This window comes from Mauremys reevesii, linkage group 15 (assembly GCF_016161935.1).
Source record: "Mauremys reevesii isolate NIE-2019 linkage group 15, ASM1616193v1, whole genome shotgun sequence".
In the NCBI taxonomy this organism is placed as follows: domain Eukaryota; kingdom Metazoa; phylum Chordata; order Testudines; family Geoemydidae; genus Mauremys; species Mauremys reevesii.
Genome location: NC_052637.1, coordinates 18366311 through 18384055, shown reverse-complemented (window position 1 = coordinate 18384055; position 17745 = coordinate 18366311). Strand labels below are relative to the sequence as shown.

Genomic DNA, 17745 nt, shown 5'->3' with positions numbered 1-17745 from the left:
ATGTTCCGGAGAGCCGTGCACGCGCGGCGCGCACACCTACATGGAATGCATAGGAGCAATCACTCGAAGAAGAATGGCCATTCTGCACATGGGAAGTGCATGTGTAACATGCATCATGGCCGTTCAGAATGCCATGAATGAATTCCCTCCAACTCCCACCACCTTCTGCAATTCACAAACTGCTGAGGAAATGGCATTCAGCATTTCACTGAACATAAGCACTTCATCCTCAAGCAGGAGCAGCTCATCCAGTGCTGATGGATCCATGACTTGTCCCCCCGTTGGAATGAACAGAAGTGAGGAGTGAGCAGAGTTAGAAGTGCCTCAACTGAATGTGTTGGAGGGCTAAAACCACTTCCACATGGGCAGGGCTATCCTTAGGATTTATGGGGCCCTACATAGTATTATTAAACTGATGCCCCTATGTCCGACAACAGCCCAGGCTCGCAGCCCGGTGGGGTAGGGGGAGGAGGGGTGAGGCAGCAAGGTTTACCGAGCTGTCCGGCCCACCTCATAGTGGCAGAGAATAATAGTTCCCCGCAGAAACCCCCATATCCTCTCCCTCATGCAGAATGCACGGTGCCAGCGCATTCATCTCTGTGAATATGGCCCCTGCCTAAGGACACTGCAGTGCACGTTGGGTGTGCGGGAGCCGACCCGCTCTTACGTGCTGTCATGGGCGGTGGATGAAGATGCTGCTTGGAAAGGCTAACTTCCCAGCCCACCTCTTCTGCCTGTGGCCGGCCCACCCATACTCCACCCCTGCTCTGCGCCAGGCCCCACTCCCACTCTGCCCAGACCCTGCACTCTCCCCACTGTCTCCCTCCTCTCTTCCCTCCCCCTCCCTGATCACCCCCTTCTAGCTAAATCCCTGAACCCAAATGACATTTGAAAAAAACACTCTTCTGCAATTTCTTTCTAAAGAAAATGGAGCATGTTTTCCACTACATGACAGATGGTGAAGACTCGACATGCAGAAAGTACCTAATTAAAAGCACTAAACTTGAGAACAAAAAATGTCAGTCACAGGTTTTTTGATATACCCTGAAGTCTGTCAGAGATTTATTTGCAAACACTTTGTAGTAAGGCCAAGTCCTCTGTCTTGCTGAATACAACATTAAATATTATGGAATACATGATGAAGCTCTTCTGTTTCACATTTTCTTAATCAGTATTTCTAAACTGATTTTATATTTTAAATGTACTCTTAAGACTTCATACAGTAATCATTCCAAAGTACCACATATTTAACTCACTGAAACAAAAACATTATTTTAAATTAATCAGTCACAGAGGTTTAGTGTGTTCATAACAATGTTCATTGCTTTTAGAAAAAGGGAACACTAATTTACTTTTTGTGATCTCCATAACAATAGACATGCTTATGAAATTTCACGAACTTTAAAAAATGTTTCCAAAGATTTTAGGCATAACAAAGGATTTTATATCTTATTAAGGTACTGATTTTGCTGGAGGGTTCTCTTAAAACTAGTTCATCAAATAGTCAGAAGTAAAGAAAGGGAAACTCATTTGTCCAGCTATCTGGAAGGAAAGAGGTGTTGTCTCTTTAACGGCTCTCTTCAACAGGGGGCATGAAGGGAGAAAGGGATGAACAGAAAGGACATGAAAAATGTGGAAACAAGTTTTTTGTACTATAGTGTCAGGGTTCCCTCCCCATTCTGAACTCTGGGGTACAGATGTGGGGACCCACATGAAAGACCCCCTAAGCTTATATTTCACCAGCTTAGGTTAAAAACTTCCCCCAGGCACAAATTCCTTGCCCTGGGATGGTATCTCTGCCACCACCAGGTGAGTTAGACAAAGTGCCCCCCCATCTCTGGTCTTGGCATTTCTGTAGTATTAGATGTATCATTTCAGTAGGAGCTGGATTACTTGCTTGGTCTCTCTCTTTGTCTCAGAGAGAACAACAACACAGAGCACAAAGCAAAAACCTTCTCCCACAGATTTGAAAGTATCTTCTCCCCTTATTGGTCCTTTTGGTCAGGTGCCAACTAGGTTATTTGAGCTTCTTAACCCTTTACAGGTAAAGGAGGGATTTTATGCTACCCTTAGCTGTATGTTCATGACATATAGTAATTACAATTAAAATGTGTATTTTAGATAAGGATGGTCTTTTGAAGGATTTATTTAAAAAACTATATGTCTGAAGATACAAGCATATAGTTAGCAAGGTAGTTAGAACCCAAGGACAAGACCCTAGAAATCCTAGCGCCAAACACACAACTAGAGCTCTTGTGTGGACACAGGTGTATGGGCTACGGGTTGAGTGCAGCTCAGCAATATGGACCTTTACAGGTGGACTTGACTAACATGTGCACATGCCTACAAGCCAGGATGGGAGCACACACTGCAGTGTAGACCTACCCTCAGCTACTGACCTGACTGGCTGCTAGAGTTCTCCTGGGTCACAGAGGCTAGTGACAGACTAGCTGCATAGTCTTAAAGCCAAGGAAATTGTCTAGTTCTGCTCCATCTCTGCTCTCAGTGACTATTACAGTCCAGAGACACCACCCCACCCCCAGGTTTATAGATACTGTGCACAGGAGGCACTGCAGGAACATGGGAGACTGCCAGTGCCTTAGGATGAGGATGTGTGAGGCTAGACTGGCCGATGACAGGTGTCCAGAGGAATATTTCATCCTGTGTCTCAGGGACACAGTCTGAGTTGGGATTCTGTATCCCAGACCCAGAGCCAGGGGTGGATTCTTTCCCCAGCAAAGAAAGATGGTGGGAAAGCAAATATCAGGACCCCTCTATCAGCATCAAAAAATGCCACCTGCCCCACTTCATAGTCCAGATAAACCCGGATCCTCCTGGGGACCCATTTTAGGAACAATGGGAAGCGAGGGGAGGTGGCAGCCAGGTACTGACTCCCCCAATAGCCCACAGCCCAGATCCCCTCCTCAGTTTCAAAAATGATCTCTCCTTTCCGCTTCACAGACTCTCTGGCAACCCCCACGGCCCAGTATTCCCCACCCCCAACCTCCACCTCCCAGTAATGTCTCCCTGAGGTGAAGCCCTCACAGCCCAGCACACAGCGCTCATATTCAAATCTCTCAGGATTGTTGTCCAGATCCTGCCATGTATCTCTCCGTCTCACACTTTTCCATTCCTCAAACAGGACGAGCTGGGGATGAGCTGTGTCTGGATCCAGAGTCACATTCACTGGGGAGAGAGAGAATCAGAGCATTAGAGGCAGAGCTCAGCATTGGGTGAGGGTTTGCTTGTGTCAGTGAGAGAATCTGCTCCATCTGAGGAGTAAATCAGGGAATCTCCTTCCTCCAGGATTTACCCAGCTCTGAATGGGGAGCAGCTCTGAGATCTCAGTACTGTACAGGGGAGAGTCATTCCCCTGGCAGAAAAAGATCAGTGAAAGGATCAGCTGGCATCAGGCCTGAGACCCAGGATCTTTCCCCTCCCACACACAGGGGACTAAAGACCTTGATATCACAGGGGGCTCAGCAAATTATATGACATGAAGAATATTGACACAGCTCCCTCCCCCTGCAATGCCTCATTCCCAGCATGAGTCCTTTTGTGTCTCAGCTGCTCCCTCTCTGAGGTCTGATGTGAGCCTCCTCAGTCAATCATCCCCTGTCCAAATGCTGGATTGCTGAAGTGCTCCTGCCTCAGACAGCAACAGGCCACATGGTGTGAGGATTTGACATGCCCCAGATTTCACTGCTCAGTACCAGGTCCCGTTTTTCCCAAGGACGGCTGCTTTGGGGGCAACTGCACTCAGCCTCTTGTTCATTCCTACCAACTTCCAGACCACTCATAATCCCACCCTTCCCTTCCCCACCGATCGCTAGTCCACTACTCTCTCAGGCTCATGTGCAAGAAGCAGGACCTTCCTTCCTAATATTTTATTTCCTCACTTACCCCCGGCCCCTCTCGCTGTAATTCTATCTACACTTTTCCCATTCTCCATCATAATGCTACCTAGTAACCAGACACAGAATTCAGTTTGCTTCCCATCTGCAGAGCATGGCTCTGTCCCTCTCCCAGTGAGGGCTGAAGAAGAGTGAGGAGGAGACATGAGCAGGAGCAGGAAAGCGACTGATGGCAGACAGGGCAGGCCTTGGCTTTGGGGTAGTATTTGGGGAGATGCATGCCCCACTGGCTCTGTACAATGACTGGGAGGTGCTCTCAGAAAACTCTGCAGGGGATAGTGCACATGCAGGCAGAGGATGGGGAGGAGCTGTGATATGATCTGGATTCATTGTGTTGTGGCAGGACATAGGCATAAAACCTGCCTCACATCACGATGTGCAGTGACATACAGGATGCTTGTGAAGTCTGCCCTGAATTATCCACTTCAACAATCAAGGAGAAGGTGCAACATTTTCTTACAGAAGGTGGGATTGGACATTGACACAGCATTATCTTTGATTACCTTTTTCCAGAGGGGCAGCAAGTTTTCTCCAGCCTGCAAGCAACCGCATAATCAGAGATGAGAATTCACAAATACTATAGGATTCAATAATGTACAGAATGACACACTGAGGGAAAATACATCTAGAATTCCTCCCAGAAGTTTACTATAAATTAAAATAAAGAATCAGAAACTCACCTAGATTGTGTAAAAGCTTCTCTCTCAGAGGCTACACATTTAACAGATATCAGAGGGGTAGCCGTGTTAGTCTGGATCTGTAAAAGCAGCAAAGAATCCTGTGGCACCTTATAGATTAACAGACGTTTTGGAGCATGAGCTTTTGTGGGTGAATACCCACTTCGTCGGATGCATGTCACCCACGAAAGCTCATGCTCCAAAACGTCTGTTAGTCTATAAGGTGCCACAGGACTCTTTGCTGCTTTTACATTTAACAGACTCTTTTATATTATATCAGGTTCCATTATCTATGTAACTATCAAAAAGTTACAATCAGATTTTCCCCACTGACACATTAAAATTATGATACAAAATACCTGGTAAGAAAAGCCTGATCCTGTTCCCACCAAGGTCAGTGAAAAATCTCCCATTTACTTTAGGGGGAGAAGAATAGAATGAATATATGCAGTGAGCTTGCAAAGAGCAATGCACATGCTTAACTTTACAGATCTGAGTAGTTTCACTGAGTTCAGTAAGTTCTACTCATACACATAGCAAATCAAATCTGAAAGCTAGTGAAATTTTTTTAATTAAAAGTGTTTTTCTTGAAAAAATGTCTTTTTCAGAAACAAACATTTTCTTCAAAAAAGTATTTTTTATTTTAATTTTAATTTTCTTTTTATGACAAAGATCCACTTTCCACTTCTTTTCTGTGCTATTTCTTAGTACTGTCAGGATGAAAGTTAAATCTGACAGCTCATTTCTTTTCAAATCCCTATTTTTTATTTTGTTTATTTTGTGTAAAATTGATCAGCCTTAGCTCTATTCTACATTTTTTAAAACTTAAAATGAAAAAAACAAACCAAAACAACTCCCCTAAACAAACAAATAATCAGAAGAACAACCTTGCCCCCCCCCCAATCCAATCAACCAAGCGAAAAAGCTAAACAAACAACAGCACCAATCACAACAAGAAAACATGCTTATCAGGATACAACTGTACAAAAAGTAGAAAGAAGCATAGAGATTTACCAAGTTCAGCAGTAAGTATCCCTAAAAATGTAGAGAAACAAATATTTGTTATTAGTCAAAAGCTTTATTATTCAGAGCTTCTACCCCATGAAACATAGTTAAAGGGCTGTATTCTTTATGTACAAAATTCACTATGGGTAAGGAGGACAGCATGAGTTATGGGAGTGCTGGACAGAGTGATCATAGAATCATAGACCTCAGGAGGTCATCTAGTCCAATCCCCTGCTCAAAGCAGGACCAATCCCCCACCCCCAATTGCCTTAATAGCCCCCTCAAGGATTGAACTCACAACTCTGGCTTTCGCAGTCTAATGCTCAAACCACTGAGCTATCCCTCCCTGCAAGAAGATAGCTTTTCACCCCAGATGGGACATGAACCCACAATCTCTGCCTCAGGAGGCCAATGCCTTATCCATAGAGATGTTATAATTGATGATATTTAGCTCTGAGGACTCAAAAATTTCTTGGTTTTAAAACATGAACGTTGCTAAGATATTTTTCCTCTCTAAAACAGATGCATTTATTTACTTACCTACCATGGAGCATGCCCAGGTACTCTGCATTTCGTTAGCAAAAAGATTTAAGTAAAAAAAAAGGCCAGCCCTAGACTTTGCAGAATCTCATTTGATGGGAGCAGAGGCAGACATAAGTGATCTTCAGAGACCTGGGAAGGGGATAGCTGGCAGCCTGAGCAGGCTACAGAGCTAAGGGTATGGTTTGGGTTTCTGCTTTCTCCTCCCTTCTATTCTGCCCCTCTATCAAGACATATACCTGTCATGATCTTTATTCAGGGCAAAATTGTAACTTGCACAACACACACACACAAAGGGGTAAGTACATAAGTAAGGATGGGTGGGTCAGATAAGGCTGTATTAGAAAAAGGAAAAACTTACCAAGGTCTCTTTGGTGGTCACCTAGGTAACAAAGAGTCAGAAAGAAAGATACACTAATTAAGTGTTTCTCTTACAGGGTGAAATTAACTCCAGCCTCCTATTATACAGCCTATCCAACACAACATTCATTTATCCATTTTGCAGGCAAATTACAGAGGTCTAAGGAGACCACAGGCAGGACACAGAGCACCTTTGAAGCCTCTCAGTGGCCACTGTATATTGGCTTTGATCTGAGCTGCAGCTTCTGCCCATCTCCTACATGGAATCTACAAAATCCTGGCCCTGGTGGCTTCTCTCCCATCTGAAGATGTGATACTTGTCATGTGACAATTATAAAGAAGAACAGAATCATTTTCTATGTCATTGACCCCATAATGTTATTATAAGGAGAACAGAGCTATCCCTAAAGCACCTCCGACTCTGTCTCCATTTCTCCCTGCACTTCACTGTCCAGCTTCTGCAAAAGTCCCTCCCTAGCCCCAGCTTCTGGCTTGCTGCACAGATTTAAAGTACATATAGCCACATACCACCACCTTTTCCTCAGCAGTTGCTTATGTTATGCATAAAGGTATTAATGGGATTTTGATCCGAAGAGAATCATGGACCTTGTTAAAACAAAGCATCTTCCTTCAGGTGCAGTAGAAAAAGCAATTCTGGCCTTTTATGTTGCAGTCTAGCTAGAAATAATGAAAACTACTGCCCAGTGCACTGGGCCACATGGTGAGGTCTGAACAGAGCCAGCCCAGGTAGATTAACAGGGCTTTCCCTAATAGTGAACTCAGGGCTCGGAGATAGATTGCAGAGTGTGGGTGGGTGGGTGTTTTGGTGGTAGAAAGCCAGAAGAAACCAGGCAAAGGAGTGATGGGTATGAACCTAAGAAGAAACAGACAGAGCTTTTCAGGCACGGAGCTCACTGTAATGGCAGATTGGGGATTTTTCTGAGCAAGGAAACTGACTGCTATTGGTTTCTACTGTGTTCAAGGAAGCAAAATTTTCTGTATACGTTTTGTAAATAACAATATTTATTACACCAAGAATAGACCTAACTCATATCAACTATTTCTCATCCTATCAGAAACAACTTTGCACAAAGGGGAAACACTGACAGCAAGCTGGAATGGAGCCCTTCTCCGCTGTGCAGGGGTGGGGTGCAGAGGCCCCTGGTCTCCCACTTCATGGCACCTCCAGCACTAAGGGAATTTCACCCTCAGTGAAGATACATTTTAAATAATGTTTTTTTGGTGTTCTCATCACCTGCCTACTGAATTATCATCAATACATTATCATGGATATTCCATGTGATTTTCAAGTTGATGTCCCTTTATTACTAATAACAACAAAAATTAACAGCAAGAGTTTCTATTGGGAGAAAAATAAAGTGAACAGGACCAAATGCAGGTTATTTAAGGATATTTTCAGTTAATTCAGATTGAAAGGACTGTTTTCAATATATAAATTCCTAGCACCTCAATAATAAACATTCAAATTATGTTTTACTAATCATGTGGCTATACTGAAGTTCAATATAAAAAAATGACTATTGCCAAGGATTTACAGTTGTGGAAGTTCTGAATTAAAGCCCAGTCCTGCTTCCTTGCATATCCTACATTTCCAGTCACTTTGCTGGGAGTGTTAGGGGTGCAAAAAGTGTAATTTCAGGTCCTAACATTATCAATAATGTTGTTCTATGGATATGACTTGCGCTTTTAGTGCTTGATTCTCCACTCACTGAAGTCAATGACAAAGCTCTGATTGATGGTAGTGGTACAAGATCAGATCTTTAATCTGTTTCTGGTTATAAAGTCTTCCTCCACCCCACCTCCCCAAAATGAGGAGACAAATATGTGCAAAATTTTACTTGTTGGAGGAAAGAGAATGACACCAATGTCTTTATCACATTTCCCAAATAAATAGAGATAAATATAAATTATTCTTTTCTCTTGTGTATACAGTTACAGAGACTTTGAAGGGTTTCACATCCCTAGCACAAAGATGAAAAGTTTTCACTTTTCTCTTCTCTTGTGTGTCCCATGGCTGTACATTCGATTGTTAGTACTCAAATAAATGTGAGGGCTCAGTTGGGGTAAATCAGTGAAGCTCCTTTGCAAGGCAATTTCTGTACAAAACCATTATTTTTTGTTGCTTCTACATTTTTCATGTTACTTTTTGGCTTCTCAGATTTAGTCTTATTGCATTATTAGAAGAAAATCTCACTATTTTTGCCTCTAATATTTACCTTTTATTTTAAATAGATAAATAGTGAGGCCAATGAAACCAGCCAGCACCACCAGGATCACGCACAGAGCCACCATCCAGGGATTCGTCATTGGGAAAAAAGCATCTGTAAAAGAAAACCCCAGAGGAACTCACATCACTCTGTAAGTAGGGGCAAAAATTGAATGATTCCATGTCATATAAAGCTATCCCCAAGAAGGAAAGGTCTAAAACAAAGATGGAAATAACAGCCCTGTCTGCAATGCACAGAGCACCAGAAACATATATTACAAAAGACTCCAACCAAAACAGTCATCAGTTCACAGACCAGTGTATGAAACAGCTTAGTTTAATTCACTGCTGTTGTTGCAATGAGTGGCAACCTTGTCCAATGCCTAAGGCACTGGACTGAAATTCAGGAGACTGGATTATGTTTCCCTCTCTTCTGGCACCCTGCAGTATGAGCTTTACCATGTCATTTCCTCTCTTTTGCTTCATTTCCTCTTCAGTCTTTTGTCTGTTTTGTTTATTTAGTTTAGAACTGACTATCACTGTTTGTTTGTACAATGCTCAACACACTGGGGTTGCAATCTCCATTGAAGCATCTAGTGTAGTATGGCCACTAATAATGGCAATGATCACAGGTCAGAGTATTCAGGACTAAATTCACTGATCAGAGTGGAGTTTGGCCATGGAGTGAACAATACTTTCAATATTCAACAACATTCAGAAATTGCCAGGTTGTTTCTCCAAAAAATCTTTGACTGAATCATAATCACAATTCATCCAAACTTCTTTTGCAGGAAGCTATTAATTGTGTGTGATTCTTCTGTTTAAATCTCAGGTCGAAAGCTCCAAACTTCTTCCTGTAAATGTCTCCAAGCTGCAATCTTCCTTCCTTTTCTGGCCACACCACCTCTAGTTCAAGCCCTGACCATCTTATGCCTTTACTATTGATTACTGTAATCTCCTCCTACATGATTTCAGTGCCCCACCACCGCCCAAATCAAATCACTACAAGATGAGTGCCGAGATCCTCCTCCTGACTCATGACAGATTGTGTCATCCCACTCTTTATATCCCTCCATTGGTTCCCCCTTCTTCCTCCCCTATTCAAACACAAATCTCTTGTCTTCACTTACCAGCCCTCCTCTGTTTATCCCCACCCTACCTACCCACCCTAGGGTATCATCATAAGGTCAACTCTGGCTTTTGCTTCACCAATTTTGCCAACTTTGCTCAGTTCTTTGCTTCTCAAAAAGCTCTTTCAAACAAGCTGCTCCCATGAGTGGGAAAAATTCTCAGATAAACCAACCATCTTGTCCTCCGAGTCCCGTCTCAAAACTCATGCCTGCCACGATACAACCTGACAATCGCTGAGCAGGTGGTGAGCTGTGATCACTGCTCTTTGCAATCAATTATTCAAAAACAATAGATGGTGGAGTGAAATCTTGATGTCAGGGAAGTCAAAGGGAGTTTTGCCAGTGACTTCAATAGATCCAGGATTTCACCTGGGGTGGGGAATGTGGGAATCTTGGGAAAGAGTTAAAGATTTAATCCTGGGTGGCAAGTATCAGAGGGGTAGCCGTTTTAGTCTGGATCTGTAAAAGCAGCAAAGAATCCTGTGGCACCTTATAGACTAACAGACGTTTTGCAGCATGAGCTTTCGTGGGTGAATACCCACTTCTTCGGATGCAAGTAGTGGAAATTTCCAGGGGCAGGTATATATATGCAAGCAAGAAGCAAGATAGAGGTAACGAGGTTAGTTCAATCCAATCCTGGGTGGGTGATACAATATTTTAGAATTCTATATTTATTTGAGCCTGGGGAAGATTCTTGAATATTTGTCTACACTATTCTGTTCATTTCTATACATTTAAATATTGGAATGGGATTCTCAAAAGCAGCTATGTCAAAGATTGCAAGTGGATTGTAATACATTTTCAGATATGTCAATTACCCCATGTTTTTGTAGTAAACAAGTAAAGTAACTAGCCTGGTTTAATTACTCTGCAGCCTGTACAGCATAGGTGGGATCTTCAAAAGTGTTTGAATGATTTAGGAGGACAAGACTTATTGACTTTCAGGGCACTTTTGAAAACCCCACCATTAGTTTGTTTCTTTTGTGTTTTTTAATATCATACTCTAGCCTTCTTTGATATTGATATATTCTAATATTGTTAACCAATTTGCTGTTATCTTTTTGCTATTGCTGTTCACAGTGTATGGTTTTGGTGGTAACTGACCTGATATATAGAACAATGTTGATTCCTTTTGATGGTTGGTGTGAGTGTTCCTGACTACACATGACAAGTTCTTGTGTGAATTCTCTGTAATAATGATAGAATTTTCTATTTCAAACAGCTCATTGACTTCTTGGGAATTTGTTCCAGAGAGTGATGGTAAATGCTGTCCACTGGGATCTCTCCACAGCACTTCAGGCTCTGGGTACCACCCAGATGATCGACACACCAACCGGATTCCACCTTCCTGATAATCCTCGACAGAAATGTGAGGAGCAGAGCCTGAAGCTAGAGAAAATGAATACATCTGTGTTAATTTATGCACATGTTCAACATGGAAGATAAACATTTAAACTTTCCTTTTATTCCCTATACTCATGGACTCTGGAAAGTATATGAATAGGAAATTGTAATTATTTCATGGAGGGGGAAGATGTGACGTTCCCCTGGTGTTATCTGGAACAGTAGTCTGCTAGTTCATTCCAATCCTTGACTCTGGGAGCCAGTCTGACCCTGCTCTGCTGTGAAAATCCCCACTCCTGGGCTGTTCACGCACAGCCCCTAGCATGTAAGCTGCTTGGATTGTGCAACCGAATGACACTAGCCAATATATCTGGTCCCAGACACAACCCTAGGAAACTCTTGCAGTTATGCCCACTGAAAACTGCAAGTTTATATGAGTTTGTCAATTTAACAAAGAAATTGATATGTACCAGGCTTGTTATCCCAAGGGAAGTCTCTGACATGCTTCAAACCAAACGCAATGTTTCAGGTAGAATAAACCAACATATTTATTAACTATAAAGATAGATTTTAAGTGATTATAAGTCAAAGAACAAGAAGTCGGATTTGGTCAAATGAAATAAAAGCAAAACGCATTCTAAGCTGATCTTAACACTTTCAATGCCCTTACAAACTTAGATGCTTCTCACCACAGGCTGGCTGGTGCCCTTCAGCCAGGCTCTCCCCTTTGATCAGCATTTCAGTCGCTTGGAGGTGATGTCTGTAGATGGAGGTGGAAGAGAGAGGAAGAGCATGGCAAATGTCTCTCTCTTTTATCATGTTCTTTTTTCCCTCTTGGCTTTGCCCTCCTTCCTCCTTGAGGGTCAGGTGAGCATTACCTCATCGTAGTCTCTGACTGACCAAACGAAGGGGGGTGACTCTTCTCGAGAGTCCAACAGATCCTTTGTTGCTGCCTAAGCCAGTGTCCTTTGTTCCTGTGAGGCTAGGCTGGCTTTGTCCCATGCATGCCCTGATGAGATGTGACCTGCCCCCCTGTTTCTGAAGAGTTTTGCCTGGGCTTGTTTTAAGCCATGAGGACACATTTTCAGTCACATAACTATATACATGAAACTACAACCTATAACATTACTATAACAACAATGCTCAGTGCATCATGAGCCTTCTGAAGATACCCAACATGACAAACTTTGCATTGGATACCACACAATCATAGGAGGAATTGTTCTTCCTCTTCAAAATTTTAGCAGCCTTCACAAGAATGAAAGGAGATAGCACCAGAGTGACCAGGAGTCAGGAGAAGACTAGTCACTTATTTTCAGTTGTGGAGTAGCTAGTGCATAGATGGTCAAAACATTTTCTGATTAAATATTTTTAAATAAAAATATGCTATTTCATCAAAGCTGAAATCTTTCATAGAGCATTGGAGACATATCGATTTCAGCAAAGTTTTTAACAGGAAGGTCTCTGAGGTCCAGGGTGGACTCTAGTCACTTCCAGAGGGGGAGAGAGAATGAGATGAGCAGAACAAAAATCTGCCCTTTTTGACTGGAAGATGGAAGTTTCAACACAATTCTCTATCACAAAAATATTTGGAAGGCCTCATTTCCATTACAATGTGGAACAAAACAAATTTTGAACCCTCAAAAGTTGTCACAAAAAGGCATTGTTGTTCTTTGGCCAGCTACATTAGAACTTCTTACTTATGGAGGAGGTGTGCATTCCTGGCCAGCATGTGGCTGACTAGTTTGTATAATAAATTCTCAGTTAAATCCAGATAGTGCAAGTCTGTCCAGCTACAGAGGATGTTTATGATTATTATAAAGTCCACTTCATGGTGCTTGGACAAGTAGATTTGCTTACGGGCTGATAACCTCAGTAAATTAAACGTCAGTTCTGGGCATTAGATTTTATCTATGTGGATCTAGGAAATCAAATTTTATTTCTTTTATTCTCTTCCACCCACCCCCTTAAAACAGGAAAATACTTAGAATACTGTTGGTGAAGAGGGTGCAGTAATTCAGGAACCACTTATCCAATTTACTTAACCTTTGGATGAAGAATTCTTCCTTGCAAAAAACTTGGAGAAAATTATGAAAAACACCCAAATGACATAGGAACTTAAATGTCATTTACAAAAAAGTGACACACTGACTCGTAGAAATATATGGTTGGAAGGGAACTCAAAAGGTTGTCTAGTCCGGTGGTTCTCAACTGGGGGTCTGTGGTCCCTTGGGGTTCTGCAAGCATGTTTCAGGGGGTCCACTAAGCAAGGGTGTAATTAGACTTGCTGGGGCCCAGGGCAGAAAGCCAAAGTCCAAGTTCTGCAGTGCAGGACTGAACCCCGAGCCCTGCCATGCAGGGCTGAAGCCAAAGCCTGAGCAAATTAGCTTTGCAGGGCCCCCTGTGGCATGGGGCTCTGATCAGTTGCTCTGCTTACTACCCCCTAACACCAGCCACAGCTTTTAATGCAGAAAAACAGTGGTTGTGGTACAGGTGGGCTGTGGACTTTCTATAGCATGTTGGTGGGGGGAGAGGGGGCTCAGAAAGAAAAAGTTTAAGAACCTTTGATCTAGTCCATCCACCCACACTGAAACAAGATTAAGTACTCCTAGGTCATCCCAGACTGGTGTCTGTATAACCTATTCTTAAAAAAAAAACTGCAGTGACATGAATTCCATGACCTGCTAAGGTTGCCTGTTTCACTGTTTATCTATTCTCATAGTTAGAAAGATTTTCCTAATATGTAGCCTAAATCTTTTTTTCACTGCAGAATCACACTCTTGGATCCATATTGAATTTGTGATCCACTATAACATCCACATCCTTTTCTGAAGTATTGCTGCACTGACAGTTATTCCCATATTGTTTTTGCGCATTTAATTTTTCCTAAAGTGGAGTTCTTTGCACATATTTTTACTGAATTTCAATTCTCCAATTTATCAAGTTCATTTTGAATTCTAATCCTGCCCTCCAAAGGACTTGCACCTTTCCCAGCTTGGTGATATCTGCAGATTTTATAAGTGTACTTTCTATTTCATCATCTAAGTCAATAATGACAATATCGAATAGTACGGGACCGAGGAATGACCCATGTAGGATCCCATTTGATACGTTCTCCTAATTTAATAGCAAACAATTGATGACTACTCTTTGGGTACAGTTTTTCAACCAGGTTGTGCACTCACCTTCTAACAATTTCATCCAAACCATATTTCCTAGTTTGCTTATGAGAATGTCACGTGGGTCAGTGCCAAAAACCTGACAAAAATTAAGATATGTCACATCTACTGCTTCCCCCAAAATGCCACTGACCTGCCACATTTAGTTCCAATAGGGTTTCTTCATAATCAATACCATCTTGAACAAAACAGCTGTACTGTCCTTCATCAGAAGGTCTGATACTGAAAATTCTCAAGGCAACACTCCCACTGGTGAGACCATCTTTCAAGAGCTCTGTCCTCCCCTGATATTCTGGCATCTGCTGCCCATACTGGTCCTTTCCATCACTATAGCGATGAACAAATGGAGAAAGCTGGGACCGGAACCACGTCACCTCCATGTTCTCAGCGCTCAGCCTGGGGGACAGGTGACAGGGTAACACAAACTCTTCTCCCACAGTGGCAGTGACAGGCTGGTCAGGTCCAACCACTTTAAAATGAGCTGAGAAATGTACCACGATACAAGAAAGATAAACTTGGAGAAAGCATGGCAAATTCATATACATTTTTTATCAATATACACAAACAACGGGGTGCATTTCATGTATTTTATATTCCATGGAGCATGAATTTGTATATGGAGTTTACAGGAAATAATACATTTGCACAACTGTAAATTATTGTTATACCAGATGTAGGGTGAAACCTCATTGAAGCTAGTGGGTGTAATAGCCACTTTTCATTAAGGATAAATGTTAGAAGCAATGAGGCTTCTCTATGGAGTAATATAGCTGAAACAATAGGAGCCACCTCTGAAATCACATGCCATGTGCAAGTCTGGTCAAGAGCTGAGCTATATGTGCAGAGTGCAAATGCAGCGTGGAACTGTGTTTGTGAGAGCAGAAACAGAGGAAAAACACTACAGAAGCAGACAGAAAAGGCTGCAAGGAAGGACCAGAAACAGCCAGAAAAGTACTTGGAGCATGTGAAAGCTAAGCGATCACTTTTTGGACACAGTATTGGCTGAAAGAGGCTTGCAACTTTGGGCAAAGAAATTGTCTCCTGCTGGTTGATTCCTACATGTTCAGTGATACATTCTTTGTAAATAAAAAGGATTGCATCAAATAAATACTTGACTCCATCAGCAATTTCTCCTCTTAATAAAAAGAACCCACAGGACCCTGAACACTGGCTAACCACTCAAGTGAAAAGGGTTAATATTATATTTTTAAAAAATACTGAAGTACATTCTCAGCTCACATTGTGGGGAACAAGTGAGAGGGTCACAAAATGCCCCCAACCCCAGCAACAGTGACAAGGTGATCAGGTCCAGTCACTCTATACTGTGATGTGAAATGTGCCAGGACACAAAGAAAATTAACTCAGCCCTGTCATCCTCATGTAGTAATGTGCTCTGCATATAAGACAGGATTAGATCTGATAAACTAGGCAAAAAAATTTGGAGGAAATTTTAAAGAGCTGGAAACCTGATCTCAATCCCACTGAATCAATGGAACGGCTCCCATTTACTTCAGTGGGATTTGGATCAACCCTAAGGGACACTCCTCCTTTTGTTGCTGAGATTCACAGGCTGGGAAATCCTTTTATCTCCAGAGGGCTAATGTCAATTTAAGATAGGATGCTACACTTTGCACTAGCTGGTTAGATGTGCTCTTCACATGGAACACTGTGTACCTGAGCTCTGTGATCTGCTCTGACTTCCAGAATATTTCTCATGCTATTCAAGGCATTGTTTTTTGAAATATGAAGCATCAAGTGGTTTGGGATCAGGCTACTGCCTCTTTCTTCATGTGATGTCCCAGTGACTGAGAGCAGACGGGGTGTCTGAGCTAACAATCCCAATGGTTTTAATGGGACACTTTTAATGGAGGGTCGTCAGTTCTGATTCTCATGTACCCTCTTGTCCAACCTACTGACTTACAGTCCATGCACTCTGGAGAAGGGTGTGAGTGGAAGAGAATATCAGTGCATTAAGGAGAGTTAGGCAGTTATTAGTCCTGAAGGTTTGGACCGGCAGTGAAGATACTTTTTTTTAAAGCACTCTTGTTACTGTTTGGGATTTGGGGTGGTTTTTGTTCAGCTTTTTGTCTACAACTAAACATCTTACTGGGCATAAATATCAAACCCATGGCATTTATTTATTTATATTTTTATCCTCCTTCAATAACAGAGTGTTATCCATTGCTGACAACTTTTAAAAATACATGCATGAATAAGCAAACCTATAAACTATCCCAAGATCAAATGAAACAATCCAGCAACAGCATAAGCAGAGCAAAATTGAATAAAAAAGTTGCTGATCTTGCAGTATGGTTCAGTTTACACACTGTGAGTAGTTCACTGACTTCAAGTTAAGAATATTTGTAAGTCACTGCAGAGGCCTAGATAAATCATATAAGAAACTGCAGAAAGTGATGGGATTCCTACCTGATTGCAACTTGTGAACAGAACAAGTAATGAAGAAGACAATCAAACCAGGCAGAGAGCATCTGGCTCCGGTTCTGTGGCAGAATGAGAGAACCTGCATCTTCATGGGAACTCGGTCTAGATAACAGGATGATCATGCAAAAAACAAACATCATAGTGAGTTTAACACAGTGATTATGAGACACTGGCTACTGGGGTAGAAGATCAGAGGACACATAAATAAAATGGGATATATGCATTGCCAAGTAAAATCATTTTTGTGTTATGCCATTAAAGCAGCCATTACATTAAAGTTGAAAACATGTTTCCATTTTGAGTCTGATTTTGTCCCATTCCCTCCCAATCCACAATGCTCCCCACCTCCAGGTCTCTGCTTCTCCCACCCCTCCATTTCCTGCACTCCCCTCTGGGTCCTCCCTACCACTCTCTGCCCACAGGTTCCTGCTTTCCCCCAATTCCATTTTCCCCTCTCCAGGTGCCTGCTTTCCCCAGCTCTGAATCCCTGATTCCTCTCTCCCTCCATTTTCCACTCTCCAGGGGAGAGCCCTAATCACTCGCTATTGGCTAGCCTGGGGTGGAGTTTTCTCAATCTTTCCTGTTGGATCTGTTCCACTTTGAGTAAATAATGAAATATTTATTGGAGCAGGAACTTGAACATGAGTCTTCTACAGCCAAAAGGAGTGCTCTAACCACCAAGCCACCCTCTCTCCTGCACTGTACCCCTGCTGAATATATAAATTAATACAGAGTGGAAAAGATCCAACAAGAAAACCTGAGAAACAGAGACAGAGAAATGTACAGGAAATGAGCCAGAAATGTCACAATACATTCAATTGCAGTGAGAGTCCTGGAGCTTTTTTTATTCCTTCGATAAATTCAGAACTTCTCTGCACGTCAGCAGGAGATTTGCTATGGTTAACTCCAGCTGCTAGTTACTAGTTG

General features: G+C 42.3%; 1 protein-coding gene across 1 annotated transcript; it reads right to left on the bottom strand.

The window, feature by feature from the left end:
- Positions 1-2668: 2668 nt before the first annotated feature.
- On the bottom strand, positions 2669-16903 carry LOC120383124 (butyrophilin subfamily 3 member A3-like). Its single transcript, XM_039500748.1, has 6 exons — positions 16804-16903; positions 14510-14857; positions 10958-11242; positions 8732-8838; positions 6498-6518; positions 2669-3178 (listed from the first exon to the last, which is right to left on the bottom strand). Exons 1-6 carry the CDS (start codon positions 16901-16903, stop codon positions 2669-2671), a joined length of 1371 nt encoding a protein of 456 aa, XP_039356682.1.
- Positions 16904-17745: the final 842 nt, after the last annotated feature.